At 39.2% G+C, this 24,181-nt stretch overlaps 1 protein-coding gene across 1 annotated transcript; it reads right to left on the reverse strand.

Annotated features, from left to right (window-relative positions):
• Nucleotides 1-1,288: 1,288 nt before the first annotated feature.
• On the reverse strand, nucleotides 1,289-21,541 carry LOC113576627 (LHFPL tetraspan subfamily member 3 protein-like). The gene is made up of 4 exons (XM_027008832.2): nucleotides 20,247-21,541; nucleotides 5,462-5,698; nucleotides 2,634-2,661; nucleotides 1,289-2,474 (listed from the first exon to the last, which is right to left on the reverse strand). Exons 1-3 carry the CDS (start codon nucleotides 20,671-20,673, stop codon nucleotides 2,645-2,647), a joined length of 681 nt encoding a protein of 226 aa, XP_026864633.1. The 5' UTR covers nucleotides 20,674-21,541; the 3' UTR covers nucleotides 1,289-2,474; nucleotides 2,634-2,644.
• Between the last annotated feature and the right edge of the window lie 2,640 nt (nucleotides 21,542-24,181).

Raw genomic sequence — 24,181 nt, forward strand, 5'->3', positions numbered from 1 at the left:
CTTATATCTCCAACCACAATTCCAAGCACTGGATCGTGTAAAATGTGCTGACACTGGACTCAGGAGCAGTGGAAATGTGTTCTGTGGAGTGAGGAATCAAGCTTCTCTATCTGGCAGTCTGATGGAGTCTGGGTTTGGTGAATGCCAGGACATGCCTGATAATGCCTGACTGCATTATGCTAACTGTAAAGTTTGGTGGAGGAGGTATAATGATATGGGATTGTTTTTCATGCATTGACTTAGGCCCCTTAATTCCAGTAAATGGAAATCTTAATGCTTCAACATAGCAAGAAATCTTCTAGTATGACAGTGTTCAAGTGCACAAAGTAAGGTCCATAAAGGCATGGTTGGGTGAGTTTGGTGTGGAAGAAATTGACTACTCAGCACAGAATCCTTAACTCCATCGAACACCTTTGGGATAACCTTGAACAGTGATTGTTCAACATCATTGTCTCACCTCATAAATTTTCTTCTGAATGAATGTGCAAACATTCCCACAGACACTCCTAAATATTCTGCCTTTCCCAGAAGAGTGAAAGTTGTTATAGCTGCAAAGGGGGGAGGGAAATACACCAATTCCATATTAATGCCTATGGATTTAGAATGAGTCTTAAAAGCTCCTGTAGGTGTAATGTGTAGGTGTTCAAATGTTTTTCCATATATTGTATGACTGTACATGATTTGTTCATGGATAATTTTTTGTATCAGGTTTTTTTTTTTTTTTTTTTTTTAAATAATTAATTCAATTAATGAATGCTTTATCCCCCAAACATCCAGTATACTGGAGGTTTTTTTAAATCTCTTAATAGGGTTATAGAAAATATTGAAAATGCCAGACTCTTGATGCTTTTAATTCCAGATTAAAAACACATTTAGTTGGGCTTCTATTGAGTTAATTGCTACAAACTTTATGGTGAGTTTTTCAGACAGTTTTACAGTCTAGACTTAAAACATGGACCAATTGTGATTCACCACTGGTACAGTGATTTGGCACAAGACTTGGAAACCAGACCTTGTTTTTTTTTTAATTGGGAAGAGCATAGAAATTTTTTTCATTTCTTTATTTTTTTCATTTCTTATTTTTTTTTCCATTACTGGACTAAAAAAAATTTAAAGTTATATATATATATATATATATATATATATATATATATATATATATATATATATATATATATATATATGTTAAAGCTTATACATACATACATACATACATACATACATAATATAAAAAAAAATTGTGGACACCCACCCCCACACAGGCACACACAAAGACAATGGAGGCCAGTTTGAATGAGAATACAGAGTGAAAACCTTTATTGAGCTGCATGACCTTTACTTTCCTCTAATAAGAATAATACTGTTTAATATATCTATGATTTATGTACAGTGGTATGAAACTAACAGTAGATGCTTGAAAGGTTAGGGCTTGCCCAACATTAACATTTTCAGTCTTACTGTTAATCTTCCTTACGGAAAAGGAAAGACTCACCTGGTCATTTAGTCTAGGCTAGTATCTACAATCACAAAGCTGACAGTCTACATTCATGATTTTTCCCTTGAATTGAATGGCTAGTATTTACATTTAAAAAGCTCTCATTGATATGTAATGATGTGTGTCACAAAATAGTCTTCCTCAAATGCCATAACCTTCACCTTTTTAGAACTCTGTAATCACCATAAGCATCACCACACTTACCAAAATAAACATGGGGTAAACATCAGGATGATCTGAGAGCAACTACCCCCAGTAAAACAGATTCTCCTTTTTAGCAAGAAGTGATTCCTCTCTTTTATATGTGTAAAATGACAACATGGTCTTCAACAGAAATATAATGGGCCCCAATCACAAACCTGTCAGTACTTGCTAATATTGGCTTAGATGGGTCACTTTAATACATTTAAAATGCTCAGTGGATAAATATGGTAACTATCTATTAAATCAGGATTGTCAAAGGCCTGAATCTAGAAGTTTGCTCTTAGGTTCTTCTCCACAAAAATATTAAACAGAAAGAGAAACACTGAAAAAAGTTTGCATTGCCTTCAAGGTTTTTTTTTATATTTAACCTTATGAATTAACATGTCACAGTGTTCACATGAATATATAAGTACATGGTAATCAAGTAACTGCAAGAAGTATCAATGTCATACAAGTGCACATGTAATTTCCAACGTGGTCATTGGGTACCTAAATTGTTTGCACTCAGACATGGCATTGATCTTTATAGTTCAGAATGTAATCAGCTGTAGTGTACAAGTGTGCAAATTGGTCTGCATCTTAATATAATATCTTGTACTAAAGGAACTGATAAATAAGGGTCTGTAAAGGACTGAGACATACAGTATCTTCTAGATGCAATGGTCAGATGGTCAAGGTGATGAGATCAGCTCCTAGGTCTGCAGGCCTTCTATATTCTTTCTCCACAAACTTGGGTAAGATGGCATGAGAAGCAATGTGCAGTCCATAAACTATCCTACAGAGGAAAGAAGGCAAGCCAAGAGAGACAAGAAACATTTGCTCTCTGTTTCAACTATTAACAAAATTAGCTTAATACTTAATATCACTGCAAAAGCGGTAGTAAAACATAACTAATTATATTACATCAGTTTTATGAAATAATTTGACAGCTTACGTTTAATATTTTTAGGCATTTCCACCCTCTGTAAAAGAAAGAAAAAGAAAAAAGAAAGAAAGTGATTAAATATCCAGGATAAAATGAGACTTGGATTGTGCTGTCTTGCTTGCATCTGAGAGAGGCACTATCTAAATAAAAGTTATTATTATTAAAAATCTAAAATAGTATTACTATTATATAAACTATTAGTTCCCAGAGGTACATTGTTACTCCAAACTGGAGAGAGTAGTAACACTGTAAATGGGTAAAAAGAGAGACACTGAACAGGGATGCACTGGCCATCAGGAGGAATGGGACAGTGTCCAGCGGGCTGCTGAGACACCCAAAAGGAGAATCTGATTTAAGTATGCAAATACGTAAGTATGCATTGGCCTACTGTATCCTCAGTGCATTGCCACTGGCAAGTTATTGAAATGCCATCGCTCCCAGGAAAAAATGCAATAACTACCACTGGGACTGGTTAAAAAAATAACCCCTATCCCACCCCACAACAAAAAACCCAAAAACCCAAAGACTCCATTAAGGTTAGCAATGCAAACAATGTGGAGAAAACATCCAAAAAAGCACAATGGAAGGACTACAAAAGCAGGGGTTTGAAAAAGGTCCTTAAACAAGGTTTAGACAAATGCATGAAACTACACAACTTGATTGGATGTCAGAGTGAAGAATGGCAGGGTCAAAGTGCAGAAATGTTCAGAAATTTTCAGAGTTCAGAGCCTTTGCTTCGTTAGTTAAGTAAGGTATTTAGCTATGTTAGCCAGTTCATTCAATCTACTTGTAAACTAATGCTAAAATACAGATAGCTAACTTTAATATAATCATACACAGAATCTAGCTAATTCACACCAGGATTCCACTCCCAGTCCCCCGTTCATGTTCACTTGAAGCAATACTGTCAAATATTAAACAGTGCTTACTGCTGTTCATAATTATACATCCACTGTAACAGGCTTATTTATTTTTTAAGAGAGAAAAGGTATTACTTTCAGTCCATTCTTTAGCTAGTCATAGCCAGCAGTAAATAGAAGTTTACTGACAAGACAGGGAAAACACAATAGAACCAAAGATGCTGTTTGTTTGTTTTTTGTAATTAATACTGTGGAATTTTCAGTTGTGGTAAAAGTAAGCAAGACTTGTTTTTCCCTAAAAATCTTCAGAAATGCAGAAATGTATTAGACCACATCCAGATATAGCTCTTTTATTATACTCAATTTTTCCATTAGAAACTACTTCCTGACACAACCACAAATTAGGTCTTGCAAAAATACAGTTTTCTTTGGATTATGTACTTATGTACTTGGACCCCACATTTGAGAAGTGTGTTAAACTGCCTGGATATCATTCTTGCTAAATAGAAAAATAGCAAGACAAAAATGAACGATGCTGCCCTAGGTTATTTTGCTGAAAATAAAAAAGAAGGAAGAGAATGACAGAAGAATGCTTGGTTGCTATGTCTTCACTTATCAAGACTTGGTAAGTGTGAGCTACGAAAATGGTTGGTGGGTCTATCATCCTCCACTGCAGACAAATAAATAGATATTATTCATTATAATTATTTGCTTATGCATTTTTAATAATGTTCATTCATTCTTTTTATACTGGGGATTGAACACTAATTCTGATCGTCTGTTTCGTGGAGAACCTGTTTTAACCGTTTTAACTTTTTTCAGTTAAATGGTTACTGGCACCAAGAGCTCTCTCTCTTTTTTCTGGGTTTACTAACCCGCCAGCTGCGCAATGTGTGGGGTCGTCTTATTTATTCTCCAGCAATGTGACAACTATATAAATAAACAGCCATTAGCAGTTTAATACTTCAGCAAAGAGCCACAGGATATAATTAGAGCAAGCATGCAGTTGTTTTCACTGTTTTCATTCCTTTCTCTCTCTCCTGTTCCTTCTAACAGCCTTGCTGTCCCTACCAGATTCCGTTTATGGGGCAAATGCACATTAATCTCACTTTTAAAGTGCAAGCTTTTTCCTTTAGGTGTCAATGAACCAATAGTGTTAATCCATTTGGAGACAACAAGCCAAGTCAATCCAAGTCTGAATCTGATGAGTAGAGCATTCTGAGATAAAGTTCTTCACCCCTGTTGAATTAACGTGATTAATACTGTTTTCTGTCTGCTTGCATGATTTTGGCAGTTCCCCTTTGAGCCTTCTGCCACAAGGTGCCTTCATCTTTGGATCACAGATCAGTGGTCACTGTTTTCTGCTTTTCACTCCATTCTGTTTTCAACATGGTAGAACCTACACGTCAAACAATGACTCTCATGCTACGTTCAAAGTCACTAAAGGTGTTAGTTTTTCCCATTATGATGTTTAGGTGATCTGTACCACACATTGCTAGCAGAAAATGCATGACTTGTTGGAATGAATTTGTGTGGGGGCATACTAAACCTCCAACTCAGTTTATAGGAGTGATATGAAACATCATGAATAATACTGTGAGCAATGATCAGCTGAACCAGAATTTGTCAAATGCCAGCTGACAATGACTGACAATTTTAGAATGAGAGTGTAATTTGTAGTTCCTTTTCCCACATACGGTCACTTAACTGTATGAGACAATATATGAGAAATACATAGTGGTGCTAGTGCAGGAAAGGAAAGCATGTACTGTAGTGTTGTGTGAATACTTTATTTAGTCCTTGGTTATGAGGGTCAAGGCTAAACTGTGCTGTATTTTGTGTGTATCTAAACAAGAATGGAGTATCAGTACCAGGTAAGGACAGATTCATTTTTAGAATTCAGTGTATGTGGCATCTAAAGAGTTGAATTGTGAATTAATTCTGAATAAAGGTAGTCCAATGTTAGAAGATTCTTACCCTTGCTCTCAGCCAGAAGTTTCTCAGCCATTAAGCCATCCTGCCTGTTTCCCAGCACAAAAGCCAGGAAAGAGAGGATGAATGCATCCAGGATGCCCATGATAGCCAGGATGTAGGCCCAGCGCACAGAGCAGGCTCCTAGGGTGTATTTACTTGTTTGCTCCCCACACAGTCGCCTCACTTCCTCTGAGTCCCAGCCATCAGGGTAGATCATGCATCCCAGCACCAGACATACACCTGAATCACAAATCAGGTGAGAGAAGGAACAGAGAAATAGATGCAGAATGTAAGGAAAACAAGTAAATGATGTATAGTAGGAATACAGAGGAAGAAAGAAGACAGGAGAAAAGAAAAAGTGGGAGACATTAGCAGAGACCCAGGTGTATAAATGCCATCATTGTCCATCATGTCCATTTTGGTTTTTTCTCTCAAAATTGATTTTTCTTTCAAGTTGCTTGTCCTTAAAGCACTCATGAGAATTAGCCACAATAACCTCAACCACCAACCACAGCACACATTATCCCAGGGCTGGATATGAAGAACCAACTCACATAAATGTTCCTCCACACAAATGAATCAATTCATCAGTGATACTTTTGGACTGGTGGGACACCAAATCTTAGAAGGTTATGTTACTTCATAGTTCTCTGAAACATTTGCTCTGGTACAACATTGGAGGTGTTGATGTAAGTAATTTACAATTATTTTCTGAAACTACAAATGTTTGAGTAGTCTGACATAGTACTATAATTTGAAGTAACATTAAGAGAAAGTAAGAGGAATATCAGATAGCCCTATGAAAAATGTTTTTACATGAGGTCCAGTGAATTCAGTCATGACTTATCTTGAAACTTATGCTATCATTTTTCAAGCCAAGAGTACTTCCTTCACTGCCGCTGCCTGAGGGGATAATACACCTTTGTGTATACTTTTCTCTCAGAAAGGACATTTTATGCAGAGAGCAAAAAGAGAACTCACTGACCGAATTACCCAGAAAATATTTTACATTAACAATGAAACACACTTATCTTTTTCCCACCTCTCATAAACACTCTCCCTTATCAAATCATAACTCCTGGCATGTAGATTATCTTTCCATTTTAGGGTTCTTCTATCAACATTCCAAACAAATTCTGGCTTGCAATGCAATATTCTACCTCACACTCCTTCACTTTTTTTATGTTCCTACTCCTCCTTTCTTTTCACTCTTTGCTGGGGGTTTAAACAGATTTCAAATTCCCAATTTGACAGATGAGGCTAGCACCATTATAAATCTGCAATTTATTAGTTCATGGTTCTTGGTCATATACTTTGGAAAAGAATGGGGGGAAAGTATGTGGGAAAGAATCCCAATGCAACAAACTGCAAACAGAGATTACAACATTCGCCATTACTAGCCTTGCTATCACATCTAATAGTATATGGAGAAGCATAACATTTATATAATAGTTTGGTAGGATTTATCATACACATATTTTAATTTATATAATTATGTAGTATTCTGCTTTGTAAGTAAGTAATAAATAATTTTATATTTTCACATAATTGCAGATTATGACCACCTTGCCATAGAGAAAATGCAAAGACTAGGGTTAAACACTATCAAAAGTTATTTTTAATGTAATTCTATATTGATTTGAGGTAAATAGGAACTAGAAAATAAGTCACCTTAAATGGAGGAAATACAATGAATGGCCATTTTATTAGAGACACCCATCTAGTAGTGTGTTGGAACTCATTTGGCCTTCAGAGCCGCAGAAATTCACCATGGCCAAGATTCCACCAGGTGCTTAAATCATTCTGCAGGAATCTTGGCCTATGCAGACAGTATAGGTTATTGAAGTTGCCACAAATTAGATGGAGGTACTGACATGCTCTGAACCAGAGATGATCTGTAGGATTAAGATCTGGAGTCTTTTAAGGCCTGTGAGGCAAGGAAAACTCAACATCATATTCCTCGAACCAATCCATGACTATACGACCCTTTGTGCAGGCTGCATTGTCCTGCTGAAAGTGTTATTCTGCCATAAGTTACACAGCTGCCATGAAGTGATGAACTTGGTCAGCCACAATCCTTACGTAAGCCATAGTGTCCAAACATCCATCCACAGGTATAAGAGGACCCATCGTGTGCCAAAAAAACATTGTCCACACCATTACTCCAGCTCCAGCAGCCTGAACTGTTCATACCTGACAGGAAGAGCTCATCAATTCATGCTACTTGTGCCAAATTCTGACCCTGCAATCAGCATGGTGCATCAGAAATCTGGATTCATTTGACCAGACAATGTTTTTCCACTGATTAGTGATTTGTGCTCTTTTGCCTACTGGAGTCTTGTCTTTCTGATTCACTTTGACTACAATAACAACATCTAGGCAACATCTGTGCTAAGGAACAATGTGTTGTGTGTTTGGATATGTTAGATGGAGCATTCGGTTGTAATTTGCTTTATGCACCGCCTGTCTGTCAGAATGATTTTTGCCATCCTCTTCTAACCCCATTTATCAACGAGTTATTTACATCCATGAGATCCCCCTTTTATGTTTCCTCGATCATCCCATTCTTGGTATACTCTTGACACCATTGCAGGACACCATTGCCAAAGTTGGCAGTTTTTGAAATACTGGCCCCAGCTAATCTAGCACCGATAACCATGCCCCGTACGCAGACACATGGTGTTAATACTTTGTAGAAGAACTCCTGGCAGCAATTACAGCTATGACTCTTTAAACTGCTATCAGTGCTACACATCTCAACACTGTCAATTTTGGCAATTCTTGGCAAAACTGTTCAAGCTGTATTAGGGTGGATGGAAACATTTTGTGAAAAACCATTCTAAGTCATTCCACAAAGGATCAGTGGGACTGAGGTCTAATTTATCATTCAAAATATTACCCATCCATTTGCCTTCTGTCTTTATGAGTTTTACAGTACCTGCTTAAAGGAGGCACTACTAAAGCAGGATGGTGCCATGACCATCCTTGACTTCTGAGACTGTGCATGTTAGGTTTATGCCACCAAAACATACTTAGCACTGAGGTCTAAAAGTTCAACTTTGATCTCACTAGACCATAGAATCTTTTTCTCACATTCACATCCAATTTGGGCCCCATTTCTCAAAAGCATCGTAGGGTTAAGACCATCTTCAATGAGAGAGTGTTCAGTGTAATACTTGCTCTACCAATTAAAAATCATCTTTGTGTTATGATACTTTTCAGAAACCCACCCCTGTGTAGTGTATACTTAGATCTCTGTAGTCTCAATATATAAAATATAAAAATTTGAATCAAATCTTTACCTCAGAATCAAAATCACATCAAACCTGACACTGCATGTGTTGTTGCACACCTAATAAACTCTTATTACTAACACTACTATTAGTACTATTTTGGGAGTATAGAATGTTCCTTGATTGTTTAGAATAAAACTTCAAATTCAAAATCAGTACAACAGGTTGAAAATTTTGCTCAGCGGATATTAATTATTTTGCTACTACAGATGTGAATATCTTTGTGATGCACTCATCTTCTTGATGTAATGCAGTTCCAAAGACTGCTTTGGGCCTGTTATATGAGCCAGAAAACTCCAAAACATTCTGTGGCTATAAATATATTTTATCCAGCTGCATTCTCTCCTGCAGTCGTTGGCATATGACCTGGTTTACAAGCATTTCGTACCTGATTCTGCTCCTTTGTCAGACTGAAACACCATGTCTTAGTTATAAACTCATCGCTAGCCTTGTGTTCTGATCACCTTATTCTTGTCAGTTTTTAATATTTCAAATGTTTCAAACATGTATCAAAATGCAGTAATCTGAGAAAACATTAATAAAATCTGCCTGTCCCACCAAGGGAAACTGAGGCAAAATTCCAGTCTAACAATTGCTTAAAACGTGAAAACTGATTGCCACTGTTGAGGGTAATATGCTCCAAAAGTAACATGTTGCTGAAATTAACACTATACTGAAGTCTACTTTTCCATGTAACAAGGGTTAACACATTTCGGTTTATATTCTTGCCATCATAATACAGTTATGGTCATAGTTAAAAGTCTGCTATTGCATTTCTTATGCTTTAAGATAATATTGAGAACAAATGGTATCTACACAGATGGTGCCTTCCCCTTTATGTAATTTGTGTGCATGATACTACCTGCTAGGAATAGGAAATGCCACTTTTTTTTTTGGTCTGATATCAATCAATGCAAGGTAAGGCTAGTACTTTCCTACTTTCATCACTGATCTTTTCGAAATCTGTGATTTATACAATGCCAATTAGTAAATGTATACACACATCCCATCATTTACATTTCAGCATATTGTTATATTTTACAGTTTCACATTTTAATATATTTGAATTTCAATACATATTTCAATATATGTTTCTAATTACATATTTTATTACATTAGGCTTACTTCCTTGTCAAGTTATTCTTCTCTGAAATTAAATCAAATACCCTTATTGAACTTATAAGCCTGAAACAACTTTATATGTAACTTTATATGTTTAGTTTTATTAGTTAGATATTACTTAAAATCATACGAACAGGACAACTTTTGTCATCTTTGTATTTTTCATTTGGTATGATATGGTCTTTAGAAAGTAACTCATAAGTAGCCAAAGCTGACACATACAAGAAAAACTAAATATATTTAGACAACAGTAACTAGTACTATGCCATTTCAGTTACAAGAGTAATGAGACTAAATGAAAGTTGTCTGTTGTAGAAAGAATGCATCACATGGTTAAACAGTCCAGTTCAAAACAGCTTAGTGGCTTTGTAAATGTGGATGGTACAAATACACTGTAAAAGACTCTAAGGTCCCACTATTTTATTTGCCCTGTGGCTACAGTTTGGCTTTTCTTTTATGGAAACCTAAATGTCCATATTAAGCACATTAAGTCCATATTAAGTCCATATTAAGGTCAGCAGTGGCTAGTGTACTGGCAGGCAGTGTTTTTGCCTGGCACTAGGGTTAACAGCCAAATGGACAAAAAATAGTAGAAAACACTAGAGAAATGGACTCACAGTTGAGCAGTAAGCCCCAAGGCCATATAAACGTATACTGTACTTTTATCTTTCCCTGACTTTTACCAAATAAAAATATGATTTTTTAAATGAGTTAAGGGGTTAGGTAATATATCTAAGGGGCTATAGAAACTGCACAATCCATGTACGTAATGGATTACCATACCATTATATAATGGACTATTCAAAATGTCCAGACAGAATAAAATACAGTGTTTGTATATATTTAAAAAATAAGTTGACAGTGCATTGAGAGTTAGGACACAGCTGCCATACTGTCGCTGTATGTCATATTGTTTTTCCCTTTATTTAATTTGCACAGCAATTTAAAGAAACAACAATGGATTGCACACTAGAACAATAACCAGCTCATTTCGTCTCTCTTCCCCATACACTCTCACACACCTTTCCAATCACCTTCCCAATTCTCAAGTGTTTTTATTCAGTCATGGCCCCAGGCTAGCCTTATGTGAAGTAGCCTCAGTTCACCGTATGAATGAATATGATCTTTGAATTGGTAGCATACAAAAGATGCTAATAAGTGCCATGGACACGCTGTAGAATTATTCACTCTCTTGACCTATAAATGTTTTGACTCAGACATTTTCAGTCTTTGGTAAGTCTATCTTAAGCTTTACAGTGAATGTGACATTAAAAACAAATAGCATGTAACAATTATATCAAGTGGTCTACATGTAAGTGGTCGTTTGTCCTATCTGACCATTGGTACACATACAGGAGTTCTTGTACTTAGAAAAAGAAAAATATTTACCTGATGATGAATGGTATTACTGTAATCCTTATTAAACTTATAGTCTTGAAGTCTACATTAGCCTACATGAACTGATCTACGTAAAAATATTTGACAAAGTTCTGTTGGAGTAGAGTGGAAAGGTGTTACGGTTGGGCGGCCGGCTAGCAGGAGGGACACACCCACCCCTGCTAAGGATCACACCCCTTGCTTGCTGCTCAGAAGGTGGCTATGGAGCTGCAGCAGCAGGAGATTGGGGAGATACGTTCGCTGGTTCTAAGTATAGGGCAGCATGTTAATCACTTGGCCATGGGACCAGAGCAGTGATTCAGCCCTCTCATTACCCCACCTATTTCGGAAGGGATGAAATGCCTCATCACTATCCCTGGGACGTATGGAGGAGACCCAAAGGAATGTGAGGACTTCATCATTCAGTGCAGTCTTTTTTTTTTGCATACCAACCCCAACTGCCTGACCACATCAGGGTGTCTTTTGTTATCTCCAGGCTCACAGGGAAAGCATTTGTCTGCGAGGGCAAATGCCTACCTCACCGGATGGTGTCCCTGCAGTCCAGGTCCATCGAGAGTCCCGAGGCCGAGAACGACCTCACTGTGCCCCAGGAATACAGTGACCTGGAGCAGGTATTCAGGCCTACGAGAGCAACTCAGCTGCCTCCGAATTAAGAAAGGCAAAGAATTGAAAACCGCCTTTAGCACTGGCTTCTGACACTACGAGTATTTAGTACTTTCTTATGGTTTAGCCACAGCCCTGCCTATCTTCCAGGCCTACATTAATGAGCTCCTAAGGGAGTACCTGGGTAGATCTGTCGTCACAAAAATCAATGACATCCTGATCTATTCCTCCTCTTGGGACCAACACATGCATGACACACGGGCTGTCCTCCGCACCCTCCTGCAGAACCACCTCTACTGCAGACTGGAGAAATGTGAATTCCATCGCAAAGAGGTGAGTTTCCTGGGGTATATCATTTGCGAGGGCAGCGTACGAATGCAGTCATGCAAGGTGGAGGCAGTAAGGGACTGGCCTAGACTGCAGACTCGCAGGGAGCTACAGCACTTCCTGGGATTGGCTAACTTTTATCATCATTTTATAAAATCCTTTAGCACGGTAGCAAGACCTCTCACAGACCTACACTGTGGAGGAGCTAAGAGGCTAAAATGGGGACTCGAGGCGGAGAAGTCCTTCTCTGAGCTGAAGTAGGCCTTCTCTACCACCCGGTGCTGCAGCAGCCGGACCCGGGAAAGCCTTTCACGGTAGAGGTAGACGCGTCGGACGTTGGGGTAGGCGCAATGCTATCCCAGCACCAGGGAAAAGCCAGGCAGCTGAAACCAGTTGCCTACTTCTCGAGGAAACTAAGCGCCACAGAGAGGAACTATAGCGTGGGAGACAGAGAACTCCTCAGCATGAAACTAGCGAGGAGAATGGAGGCATTGGTTAGAGAGAGCATGACACCCCTTTTTGGTTGTCACAGGCCACAAAAACCTGGAATACCTCCAAACCGCGAATAGGCTCAATTCCAGACAAGCCAGGTGGTCATTGTTCTTCACCAGGTTCAACCCTGGCCTATATTCCTATATTCCTATATGTAGAGGCCTATATTCCTCTACATATAGGCCTGGAGAGAGGAATGTAAGGGCAGACGCTCTCTCTCGGCAACACCTCGCAGAAGCCCAGTCTACCAGTATGGCGCCAATTCTGCCAATTCTGTTTCCTGGCAATGCTAAGATGGGACCTGGACCGACAGATATAGGTGGCAAATCCGCATCTGCAATGCCCGCCAAACCGCCCCTTTGTCCCTCTCTGCCTACGCCAAGCCCTTATTACATGGGCACACACCTCCGTGGTGACAGACAACCCAGGAGCAACCCACATGGCGCAGCTGCTGAGTGCTCTCTTTTGGTGGCTGGCCATGCACAGAAAGGTATGTGGCATCTTGCGCCAAGTGTGCTCGCAGCAAGGTTCCTCACACACTACCTGTAGGTAGGCTGCTGCCACTACCCATGCCAATGAGACCCTGGTCTCACCTAGCAATAGACTTCATCACAGACTTACCTGCATCACAGGACAACACGGTGATCCTGACCGGTTTTTGAAGATGAACCCCCTCAAGGGTCTACCTACTGCCTGGGAGATGGCAGACCAGCTCTTCTGGCATGTTTTCTGGCAATTTGGACTACCAGAGGACATTGTCTCAGACCGGGTCCCCCAATTCACCTCTAGAGCGCGACGGGAGTTATTGGGTAAAATGAACATCACCGTCAGCCTGTCTGGGAAACACCCCCAGGCCAACAGGCAGGTGGAAAGAGTTAATCAGGAGCTAGCCAAGTTCCTCAGGCTGTACTGCTAGAAGCACCCTGAGACTTGGAGCACCTACCTCCCCTGGGCGGAGTATGCCCAGAATTCACTGCAGCATGTGGTAACAGGCTTAACCCCCTTTGAATGTGTTTTAGGGTTCCAGCCCCCACTGTATCCACAGAATCCCCCCACATCTGACCAGCCAGCAGTGGAGAGGTGGTGTCAGCACAGCGAGCGGGTGTGGGAGGAGGCCCACCAGAAACTGCACAAAGCTATAGCCACCTATAAAAGGAAGGCAGGAGACGTGGGGATACTCCCTGCTATGAACCCAGACAACTGGTGTGGGTGTCCACGAGGGACGGCCACGCGGGTGCCGTGAGGTATGAGGGTCCCTACACCATCTCGGAGCGGATTAATGAGGTTACCTACCGTGTCGGCTTGCCCGGACACAGCCGGGCATCTAGGGCCTTCCATGTGTCGGCCCTAAAGCCAGTTGTGGAGGGTCCCCTCACGGAAGAGTAGAGCTCCTTGAGTGCTCCGCCTCCTCCCTTGGAGATAGAGGGAGGTCCTGCATACAAGGTGAGGGCCCTCCTCAATTCCAGATGGAGGGGCTCGCGGGTCCAGTACCTCGTGGATTGGGAGGGATATGGACCAGAGGAGCATTGCTGGATACCGGCCGCCCAAGTGTTGGACCCCAACCTCACCACCTCCATCCATCGGGAACATCCCCAAAAGCCTGTCCCTCGGCAGCCGGGCCAGCCACGAACCAGGAGGCTGGCGGAATCTTCGGGGGGGGGGCTAGCAGGAGTGGGCATGTCCCTTACCTGACCCGATCACAATCACCAGAATATTAATTGTGTTCATCTTTGCATCACTCAGACTCAGCCTATTTAAACCCGCAGAGACCAAGAGATGTGGACCTAAGATGCCTGTCACCTCTGTGAATTACGTTGAGAGCCATTGTTTGTGTTTGTTTGGTGCTTCCACCGAAACAATGTGGAACAATGGAAAATAAAGAGCACTTTGCTGCAACCTTGCTTCTCGCTTCCTCCATGCTGCAAATGTCACAAAAGGGCATGTGTAAAAGACGTGTAAAGTGGAAAGGATATGTGTAAAATTAATGACCATTTATTAATTACCAATTTTCATTTCATTACACATTCTACAAAATTGAAAAAAGTTTTTAAAAAATGTATTACTTTATTTATGCATTCTCAATACTTTTCAATTGCATTATCTTAACTGTCAGTTTTCTAACTGAAGTTCAACTTTTTCACAAAGACATCAGAATCTTTGGAGCCTTGGTGTCTGCACTATAATTAATTTAATAAAATACCATTTATAAATTCCCCTTTCTTGATTTTAATCAATATTCCTGTCTAGCTTCTGTGTTTCAGAACCAGGTGGCATGGAGTCTAAAATGAGGATTAGGTTGATATTTGACATTTAGTTCAAATTTTAACACTAAACCAATGATCAGCATAAAAGGTCCATTAACGCAAATTTGTAAAGATAAAAAATGTAAATGTAAAGATAAGAAAAAACAGTGACTTTGTTTGATTTAAGTCTGGCATTCCCCAAACAGTAAACTGGTATTTTAGCTCGACCAGACTGTTCTAATGAGTTGTAGGGATGGAACAGTTAAGGATGACAACTGTGTACATAGACACCGAGCATAAAAGTTAAAGGAGGTACTGGGTATGATACTGCTTTACTTAATTTTTTTTTTTTTTGAAATTCAGACATACTTCTATAAGGAATAATGCATGTTATAACATTAATTGTATCTAAGTTCCTAAAAATGTATTATGGCAGTATGTACTGTATTGTGATTACCTGTCATAAAAGCTGCATTTGTCAACTTCCATGTTGAGTTAACCATGACAATCAACAAAGATTTTTTTGGTGACAACAAGACATGTCATGCCACTTTGTGGGTGAGATTACATAAGTATGTTATGACAACTGACTATGCACATCTTTTTCATTGGTATCACGCATTGCTTATGATCTGACACTGCTTTCAAGTGAGGGTGTTGCTACACTGAACAAAAGAAAGGACTTAAAAAAGCTCTGTAGTATCTCATGTACTACCATAACAATGACATGAAAAACTACTGTGTAACAGATTTTTAGTGAAGTTTTTGACATTGAAAGTTTTTTCCCTCACAGTTAAAAAGTTGTTTATATATAAACTGGGAATGAAGAAAGATATGCATGCACTACATAACATGAAAATTGGTAGGTATGGATTTTGGTAAGATTAGCTATCTTGCTATTATAAGCAAAACAAGTTAGGTTGCCTTTGTTCTCAGTCCATTTCTGATGTAGTTAGCTAGCTAGCTAGCAAACGAATTCATGACTCAAACTAAAAAAATTGCATTTAAACAGACTTTGTTCTAACATTGTGGTCATGCTCATGTTAACATTAGTTACTAAGATTCATGTCCTTATATAATCTTTGTAGCTTTGTAACCTATACTAGTCGGTAAATTTTGCCATTGAATGTTTAATATCTTTGGTTGTGGTTCTGGGAAGTAGGACACTAGCATTTCTGCTACTCCAGTGTCAGATCACCAACCAATCAGCACTCAGTAACAGCACTCAGCTAACTCCTACTGCCCAAATCCCTTTTCCTGTATAAAAAGGAAATATACTGGGTTTTTGTTTTTTGTGTTTTTTTTGCTATTTATTGTAAAACGTATGTCTACTTTCCAAAGTTAAGGAAGATCCTGGCCAGGTGGTGAGAAACTATTTTAATTTTCATTTTTTTGGCCATTTAGCTCTATTCATTTTGGTGTTTCTTATGGGCTCCTCTGGTATCTGACAAAATTGGCATTAAAGAGTGGCAAGTCTCCTCTCTCTAGAAATTCTCTGACTTCACTGGTGTAACATCGCATAGGTGGGCAGGAATCAACAGGAAATTGACCCTGCAACACATTAAGTGTGTTAGTTAGTTAGCTAGTTTTCATCATAAGGTTATAAAATTGTCATAGTTAATGTATGCTACAAACCTTTGATAGAAACATGAATACAACGTATTACTTCAACAAAATCAGTCAACAAATTGTAATATCTTGCTTCTACTTTTGGATTAGGTTGTTTTTAATTTGTTCCCTCAGTCATGACTTGGCATCAATGGTGAGGTACGGGCGAGAGTCAACGCTGCGGTGGAAGGAAGTTACCGGTGTCCTGTTTGATAAGAGAATTCCCAAGCGCCTGAAATCGAAAATCTACCGGACCGTGGTCAGGTCTGTTGCACTCTATGGATCAGAATGCTGACCAGTGACGAGAGCAGCTGAGCGGCGTCTCCATGCCATGGAGATAAGCATGGCTCGCTGGACACTGGGTGTATCCCTTCACAACCATATTACCAATTATATGATCCGACGACAATTTGGTATTGTGCCCATTGTGGCGAAAGAGAGAGGGATGCTTCTGCTGGTTTGGCCATGTTCAACGTGCCGCTCCGGACACTGTTGCCAGCATCATCTACTATCTTGAGATTAACGGCCAGCGGCCACGTGGCAAGACGCAATTAATGCGGATCTGAAGGCTGCACGCTTGCACCCTGATGACACTTTTGTTCAAGTGAAGTGACATTCAAAGATCCAAACCGCTGACCCTGCACTGGTGGGACAATGCTAGGAAGAAGACGACTCAATCATGGCTTGGGTGAACAGGGCAGCATGATTTTGGATGATTGGGACAGGTCTAAAAGTCTTTGCTTATGAAAAAAATTAGCTAGCAACCTGGTAATCAAGAAATATTGTGTGTTCTCTGTATGCTCTACATTAGTATGCTACTCTTCATATGTGTGGACCCCTAAACAATCTTTACTAGCTTTTTATTAGTTGTGTTGTTGTTGTTTTTTTACTAGATTTTACTAGCTGTTTTTCTTAGATGGACTAACCAGCTATCAAAAACCATCATGTTTGCCCTAATACACTATTGGATATAAAATGTGGACAGCAGTGGTATAATCACTTATTTATTTGCTGGTCACGCAGTACAAACAGCCTAATACACTAACTAAGCCAAACCTAACATTAAGTTTAGCCTTGATCTCTAAACCCGGCCTGACAAATCTTGATTAATCTTTTTCAGAGCAGCATGGCACCAGTGAGACAGAAAGAGAGATGCAGGCAGACAGAAGAAGGGAGAGCACAGGGAAACAACAAACAAACAGAAATGAGAAAAGGCAAAATGTGGATTGAGTACAGGATGAAGGGAGTCACTGAAAAGTACAGGCAGAGAACACATCCAAGTTAAGATTCTTGGCCAGGGCCTGGAATTTGCCAAAATCAAGTCTGCAGAGGCTTGTGAAGGGTGTTGTAAAGGGCTATAAGCACATTGCTGGGAGTAAGTACTACATTGTCATGAATTTCATTAACTCTACCAGCCCTGCCATGCCCACCTCCTCTTCTTACATTCGATCAAGTTCACCTGAATTCTAATTATGCAGACCTGATTCCCATTCCCTCTCCTACTTAGGGCTCCCTAATTTAAATCCATGCATGACCTCTTTGAGAAGTATTGCCACAGTCATGTTGCATACAGAGCCCTCCTTTTGTCAGCTAGTTTTCCTGGATACTGAACTCTGCCTACCTTTCAGACCCAGACTTTTGCCTGACTCCCAAATACTGCCTGGATTCTGCTGCATGTTGCCAACCCCTGACAGGATTTCAAATATGGATATGCCCACTCCAAATAATGCCTTATCATTCTTAACATTGAATACAATGACCAGTTTCTCCTCAACTTGTTCCAAAACCTCAATAAAACCTCCTGCATTTGGATCAACTCTCTCTAGTTTTCATTGTCTTTTCACACATTCCCCAAGACTCTACAGAAATCTTAGTTCTTAATGATGAACGTAAAAATGAAAATGTGCATGTAAAAGTATGAATTAAATTGTGCAGTAAATATGCTTACACTAGCCTAAATCAATAAGATGTGCTGTCCCAATCACCAAAATGTTACAAAAAATTAAGGTTTGGGTCAGTTTGCCATGCCACCTTGAAATACAATATAACCTCTTTCCCCCCTCAAATGGATAGCTAACATCTTCAGTATTACAGAAATGTATAATATATTAGGATATTTGTTATTTATAAGCTTACATAAAAAGTGGAAATTCAAAAACTGTCCCAATCAGTTTTAATTCAACCTATAGCTCAGTAATTGACTTTCAGTCACTCAGTAACTCAGTAAAATATAAATAATTATGTCATTACAGTGTCATGACATTGCTTAAGGATTCCTAAAAAATTGATAAAGAGCCAAATGGAGCTCACTTTATTTAAGGGCTAGACAAAATATACATATCTTACATTACATGTTAAGGCACTGCATAATATTTTCTTTCTAAAAATATAAACAGCCAAATGGAAATCACTTTACTTAAGGGCTGGAGAATTTATGTAACTCTTGACATGACCCTTGTCATTAAATTACACAAGTACTCATAAATAGCCAAATAATATACACTGAAATGTCATTACAAGTTAAAACTGTCAGTGTCAAAAACATCACTATAATCATTTTTTAGAACAGTACAGGAGATAATACAAATCATATTACTGAAGTCCTCACTTTTCTTACTTTTATGAATCCTTGTCCAACACCATGAAAATGCAATGCCAGAGTTATATATATATGTTCTCTAGCCCTTAAGTAAAGTGAGTTCCATTTGGCTGTTTATAAGATTTTTATAAATTCTACCAACCTCACTTGGCAAGCTGTGTCAGATCATCAGCATTATGTCACATAGTTATATCAACTTGACATCAACATTGACAAAAGCAGGTTTTAGAGATGTATATGTACATTTAAATCAACTGACACGAGGGCTTATGCAGGTGTCACACAGCCTTCTAAATCATGCTCTTCTGTAAAGTGTTACCCTCATATCTAATGTCAGACAAACTGACTCACACCTACCACCGGAATTCTGTACTCGTTGGAGGATCGAGATGGAATTTGAAATTCAGTGATAATGGCAGCGTTGGAGGTAGGAGTCAGAAGCTTGAACTATTATTTTATTGCTATCTTCAGTAAGTTGCATAAAATAGTTTAAACATGTCATTTGATAGTTTAGTTGGAAATAACAGGTGCAAAATGGTGCACCAGGTGAGTAGTCAGCCTTAGTGGTAGGTATGAAGAAATTAAAAAGCATACAGCAAGTTGTTTTAGAAATGTACTGGTACTGCAACTTTCATTTGGAAAGATTTCAGAAATTTGTCTTAAGTTGTCAGCTCTTTAAAATAAACTATAGTATACACCACAATCTCAATCATTCAGGAATGTCACTGTAATCACTTTCACTTTGTTCTATCAGGTTTGAGAAGATGTAGCAAAGCTATAGCAATTGTTGATTGTTTTCCTAAGTTAAATAAAGTGAAAAATGCTGATTATTAGGGTGCAAAACTGTTAGTAAATTGTGGGCAAGACTGGGTATTTCCATTAGCATGTCAGACAGCCCAAACTGTTGAAATGTACCTATACTGCCCATCTGTTCTCTCTTCAAAGAAACTAACAGTTCCACATGGGTGGGTTGCATTGGGAATTTCATTCATTAAAGCTCTGCTTTGTACAAACGACATTTTCAACACAATCTGTCTGACAAGTGATTACCAAGTATCCAGAAAGCTGTGTGTTAAATAAGCGGCAGGTGGTGTCTTATTTACCTGAGCCAAGTTGCATCCAGCCGCATATTTTGTAAACGGTGAGAGTGCTACAGAAGAAGAAGAGTGCAAAACAGCCGATAGAAGAGAGCACGAGGACCATGGACGTTCCGACAAAAAAGGACGCGGCCTTGAAAGCACCAGAGGGAATGGAGCCAAACTCAGTGAAGCTACCTTGACAAAGGAAATCCCGGGACAGTCCATTTCCAATGCAATAGTGGAAAAGACCAAAGTAGCCGGCTTGCGGAGTATCTACGCCGTCACCAATCCAGTAAGGCTGAATAAAGCACACAACGTTCACAATAGCAAACAAAATGGTGAAAATGGCCCACAAGACTCCAATAGCGCGAGAGTTTCTGATGTAGTTAGTCTGGTAGATCTTCGCGGCTTCAGAGGCAGGGAGCATTGCTGCTGGACCTCCAGGTGCCATACTCTATAAAAATAAACTTGCAGCGAGTGGATCTCGCTATCTCGAGCCTTGATTCAGACAGTAACCTATATTTATTTAAGAGATATTTATTATAATAGCTTATCGTTAGCAATGTTAGCAATTCAGAGAGACTCCACACAAAGCATCCTAATGGGAAATTTGGTCTGTGCCCACCTTTTCTCCCATCCTTACTTTGCAATTAACGAGGCAGAGTGGCCTGGCGTCTATAGACAGACAGGCTACAACTCGCCTGTTAAGAAAAAAACACAAATGCAATTAAACGCTCCTCGGAAAACTATTGCCTTTTGTCGCTTTAGCACGTGCCACTCCGCCGGTCTTTATTTATTCTCCAATGGAAGTCACGTCAACGCCAGTAAGCAGCAAAGTAGTTTTCTCAAAGCTAAACCGAATATATGACGCCGCGCGGTCTTCCGTTGTAATTTCGGTATATGAAGACGTGCTCACAACGAACTGTCCAAATGTCTACCTCAGGATTAAACGTAGCCGTGTGGTCACCGCGGAAATCATCTTCCTTCAGTTGTGCTGTCAACCTCCACAATGAAGACGTGATTCCGTGCAGACGAGCGAATAGAAACGAAGCAAGACAGATGGTGATGAAACTCCGCTTACGGTTCTGTCTCCGCCTATAACGACATCCTTTAATTCGACTGACGTATAAAATAAATACCTCTCCTTTTATGAAATGCAGGTGTCTGTCGCACAAATAGGCGCTGACGGTCTAACTGTATTTAACTCCTTTTTCCTGTTTGTATTTAAACTGTCAAGAGGGAGGTGCGACTATTTTACAGCTAAAAACCGACGCGTTTCGTGCCTGTGCACTCGCTGCGCTAGATTTTGGGCTGCAGCACAAGATGTACGGGAGCCCGTATGCTCACCCCAGTGTTATAAAATGCTACACAAAGTGACGAATGCTAACATTTTGTCATGAAGATTCCAGATACTGCACAATTGATACACTTGAATTGAAAGACTCATTCGATAACAGTAATTGCGCAATAGATTGTTTTTAATGAACCCACCATAGACACAAAACGAATTAAACAAATAAATCAATAAATAGATGTTGCGGTCCTTAATATTCCTATACATATAGCCTTTTGCAGCACAGAAGGGTGTTTTTGTTGTTTTTTTTTTGGGGGGGGGGGGGGGGGGGGGGCAGCTGGATAAACCAGCATAAAATGATCTCTGAAGTATGTTTGAGAATGGAGACATTTGAAAAATTCTGCAATCATTTATTTCCTCTTTTCTTTGTTTAAAGAATGGATAAATTATAGGAGATATACTTAACACTGCCACTCTGTCACTCATGACCCACCGTGTGAGATTTACTATTGTTAGGAATTTTTGCATCAACATCCTTAATTAGTAGACTATAAGAATAATTAGATAGAACTGGTCAAGGATTGACAGACATTGCTATCTTTTATTTTCCTGTGTAAATCACATGAATGGTTTTGGGTACATATTAGAAGGATTACCGCTGAGAACCGCTACTTTGAGCTATTTGTCATGGTGCTTTCTGCCAAGGCAGTGTACATGTCCAGCGAGCAGCTGTTCTCCAGTGCAGCAGTTGTGAGCACAGTCTGTTCTGTCTCAGTAAATATCATTTGTATCTGTACCAGAATGCTGCTGCTTTCAAGCACCTGTCATTCTACTCATTTCCAGGAGCTGCTGTAGCTTCCTGAACAGAGTGTGAAAAACAAAGAATGTTACTGTCAGTCTGTCTTGAGTTTGTATTTGTCCAGCTCCAAAGTACCCTTCTCTAATAATTCAGCGTTCCATGCAAGGTACGAACCAATACTCAGAGACAATGAGGTATGGTTTTACTTGTATAAAAACTATTACTACTATTACTGAATTTAATGCAAAGTATACGTAATATTAGTAAGAAATAATAATAATAATATCACTTATATAAATATTATATTACATAGAATATTTTTTATATTATTTTTTTTTTCTGTAGGAACATAATAACATTTTGCTCCAAATTTTGAAACTGATACCCATTTTTGAAAATGGATATCTTGTAATGTTCAGTACAATGCTCACCCAAAAGAAAATCTTCTGATCATGCCAGAATTTTAAACCTATTAACTGAAACTTGTCGACGCAAACACAACAATTACCAATCAACATAGTTAATATGAAAACTGTTTTTGGACATTTGTGTTATGTAATCTGTAACTCATTCACTGCAGCATACAGTATAATGGAGACAGTTTAAATGTGCATGGTGTTGTAGTCCCTGAAATATTCACCAGGTGTCAGTGCAAGTTAACAGAATAGACTGTCAGGTTCCAGACTGAATAAAAATCATTTGTTTTGAGTAGCCACTGTGTATAAAAAGTGTTATATAAGTAAATATGCCTACACAGTAACCACTGAGAACATTATTACTTTAATGCAAAACTCTTTTGAATTTGTCTGCTGATTTCATTGGCTTTTGTGTAATGCTTGTTTGTCTGTTTATAGCAGGAAGAGGCTGATCATAAATACCACTTTGTAGAAAAAAAGAAGTCGCAAAGTGATGACTTTGTTTTTATGCATATTCAAATTTTTATTTTCCATGTGGATTTGTAATGGTCTGTAATGGTGAGCAGTAATGGTCCTGGCCTGTGGGGTATCCGTGGATGACGTGTTGTAAATTCTTCAGAATAACAGGTCTATTTCCTACCACAATGCATTCACATTGCATGGGGGTAGGGGGGGGGGGGGTGTCAAGGATGGACTGGAATTAGTAAAGAGAAAGAGTAGGAGGGAGCAAGGGAGGAGAGATGTAGATGGTGAAAGCAGAAAAATACAAAAGACTGGGGAGGCTTGTCCATGACCCATTTCTGTTTTAAGCTTCTCTAGTGTTGGTGGTAGTATCATCACATCTCACCTTCTCTTATTATTTTTGTATCTTTGGCACTGGAATGCACATTGGAGAGAATAAAGATGCTTATAAATTTGCATTGGCACTACATATACATTTTATTTTATTTTTATTTACAACTGTAATTTTATGTTTATTAAGAAAGGTCTTGGAAAGGCATAAGTAAATTCTGACTGACTAACACAGAGCAGACCTTAGGCATTAAAAGACCTTGAAAAGCTTTTAGATAGACTCTTAAAAAGAAAAAAAATACCCAGTGTCTTCATATGGTAAATCTTAACAGACTAACCCCTGCCTAACAGACTAACCCCTGCCTAACAGACTACTCCTAATGGACTAATGAACTAACCCTGGCCTAATGGACTACACCTTGCCTAATGGACTAACCCCTGTGTAAAGGACTACCCCCTGCCCAATGGATTACCCCCTGCTTAATGGACTACCCCTTGCCTAACGGACCGCTTAATGGACTACCTCCTTTGACTTCTGCTGACAGAGCTGACTAAAATTTCAGTTGCAAATGACAAGTAGTGAATACTTTTTCTATTGTATGAAGCTGCAGCCAATGTCTCGGCCAGTATCTATAGGCTCCTTTACCATGTGCATAGT

The sequence above is a fragment of the Electrophorus electricus genome, chromosome 4, assembly GCF_013358815.1.
Source record: "Electrophorus electricus isolate fEleEle1 chromosome 4, fEleEle1.pri, whole genome shotgun sequence".
NCBI lineage: Eukaryota > Metazoa > Chordata > Actinopteri > Gymnotiformes > Gymnotidae > Electrophorus > Electrophorus electricus.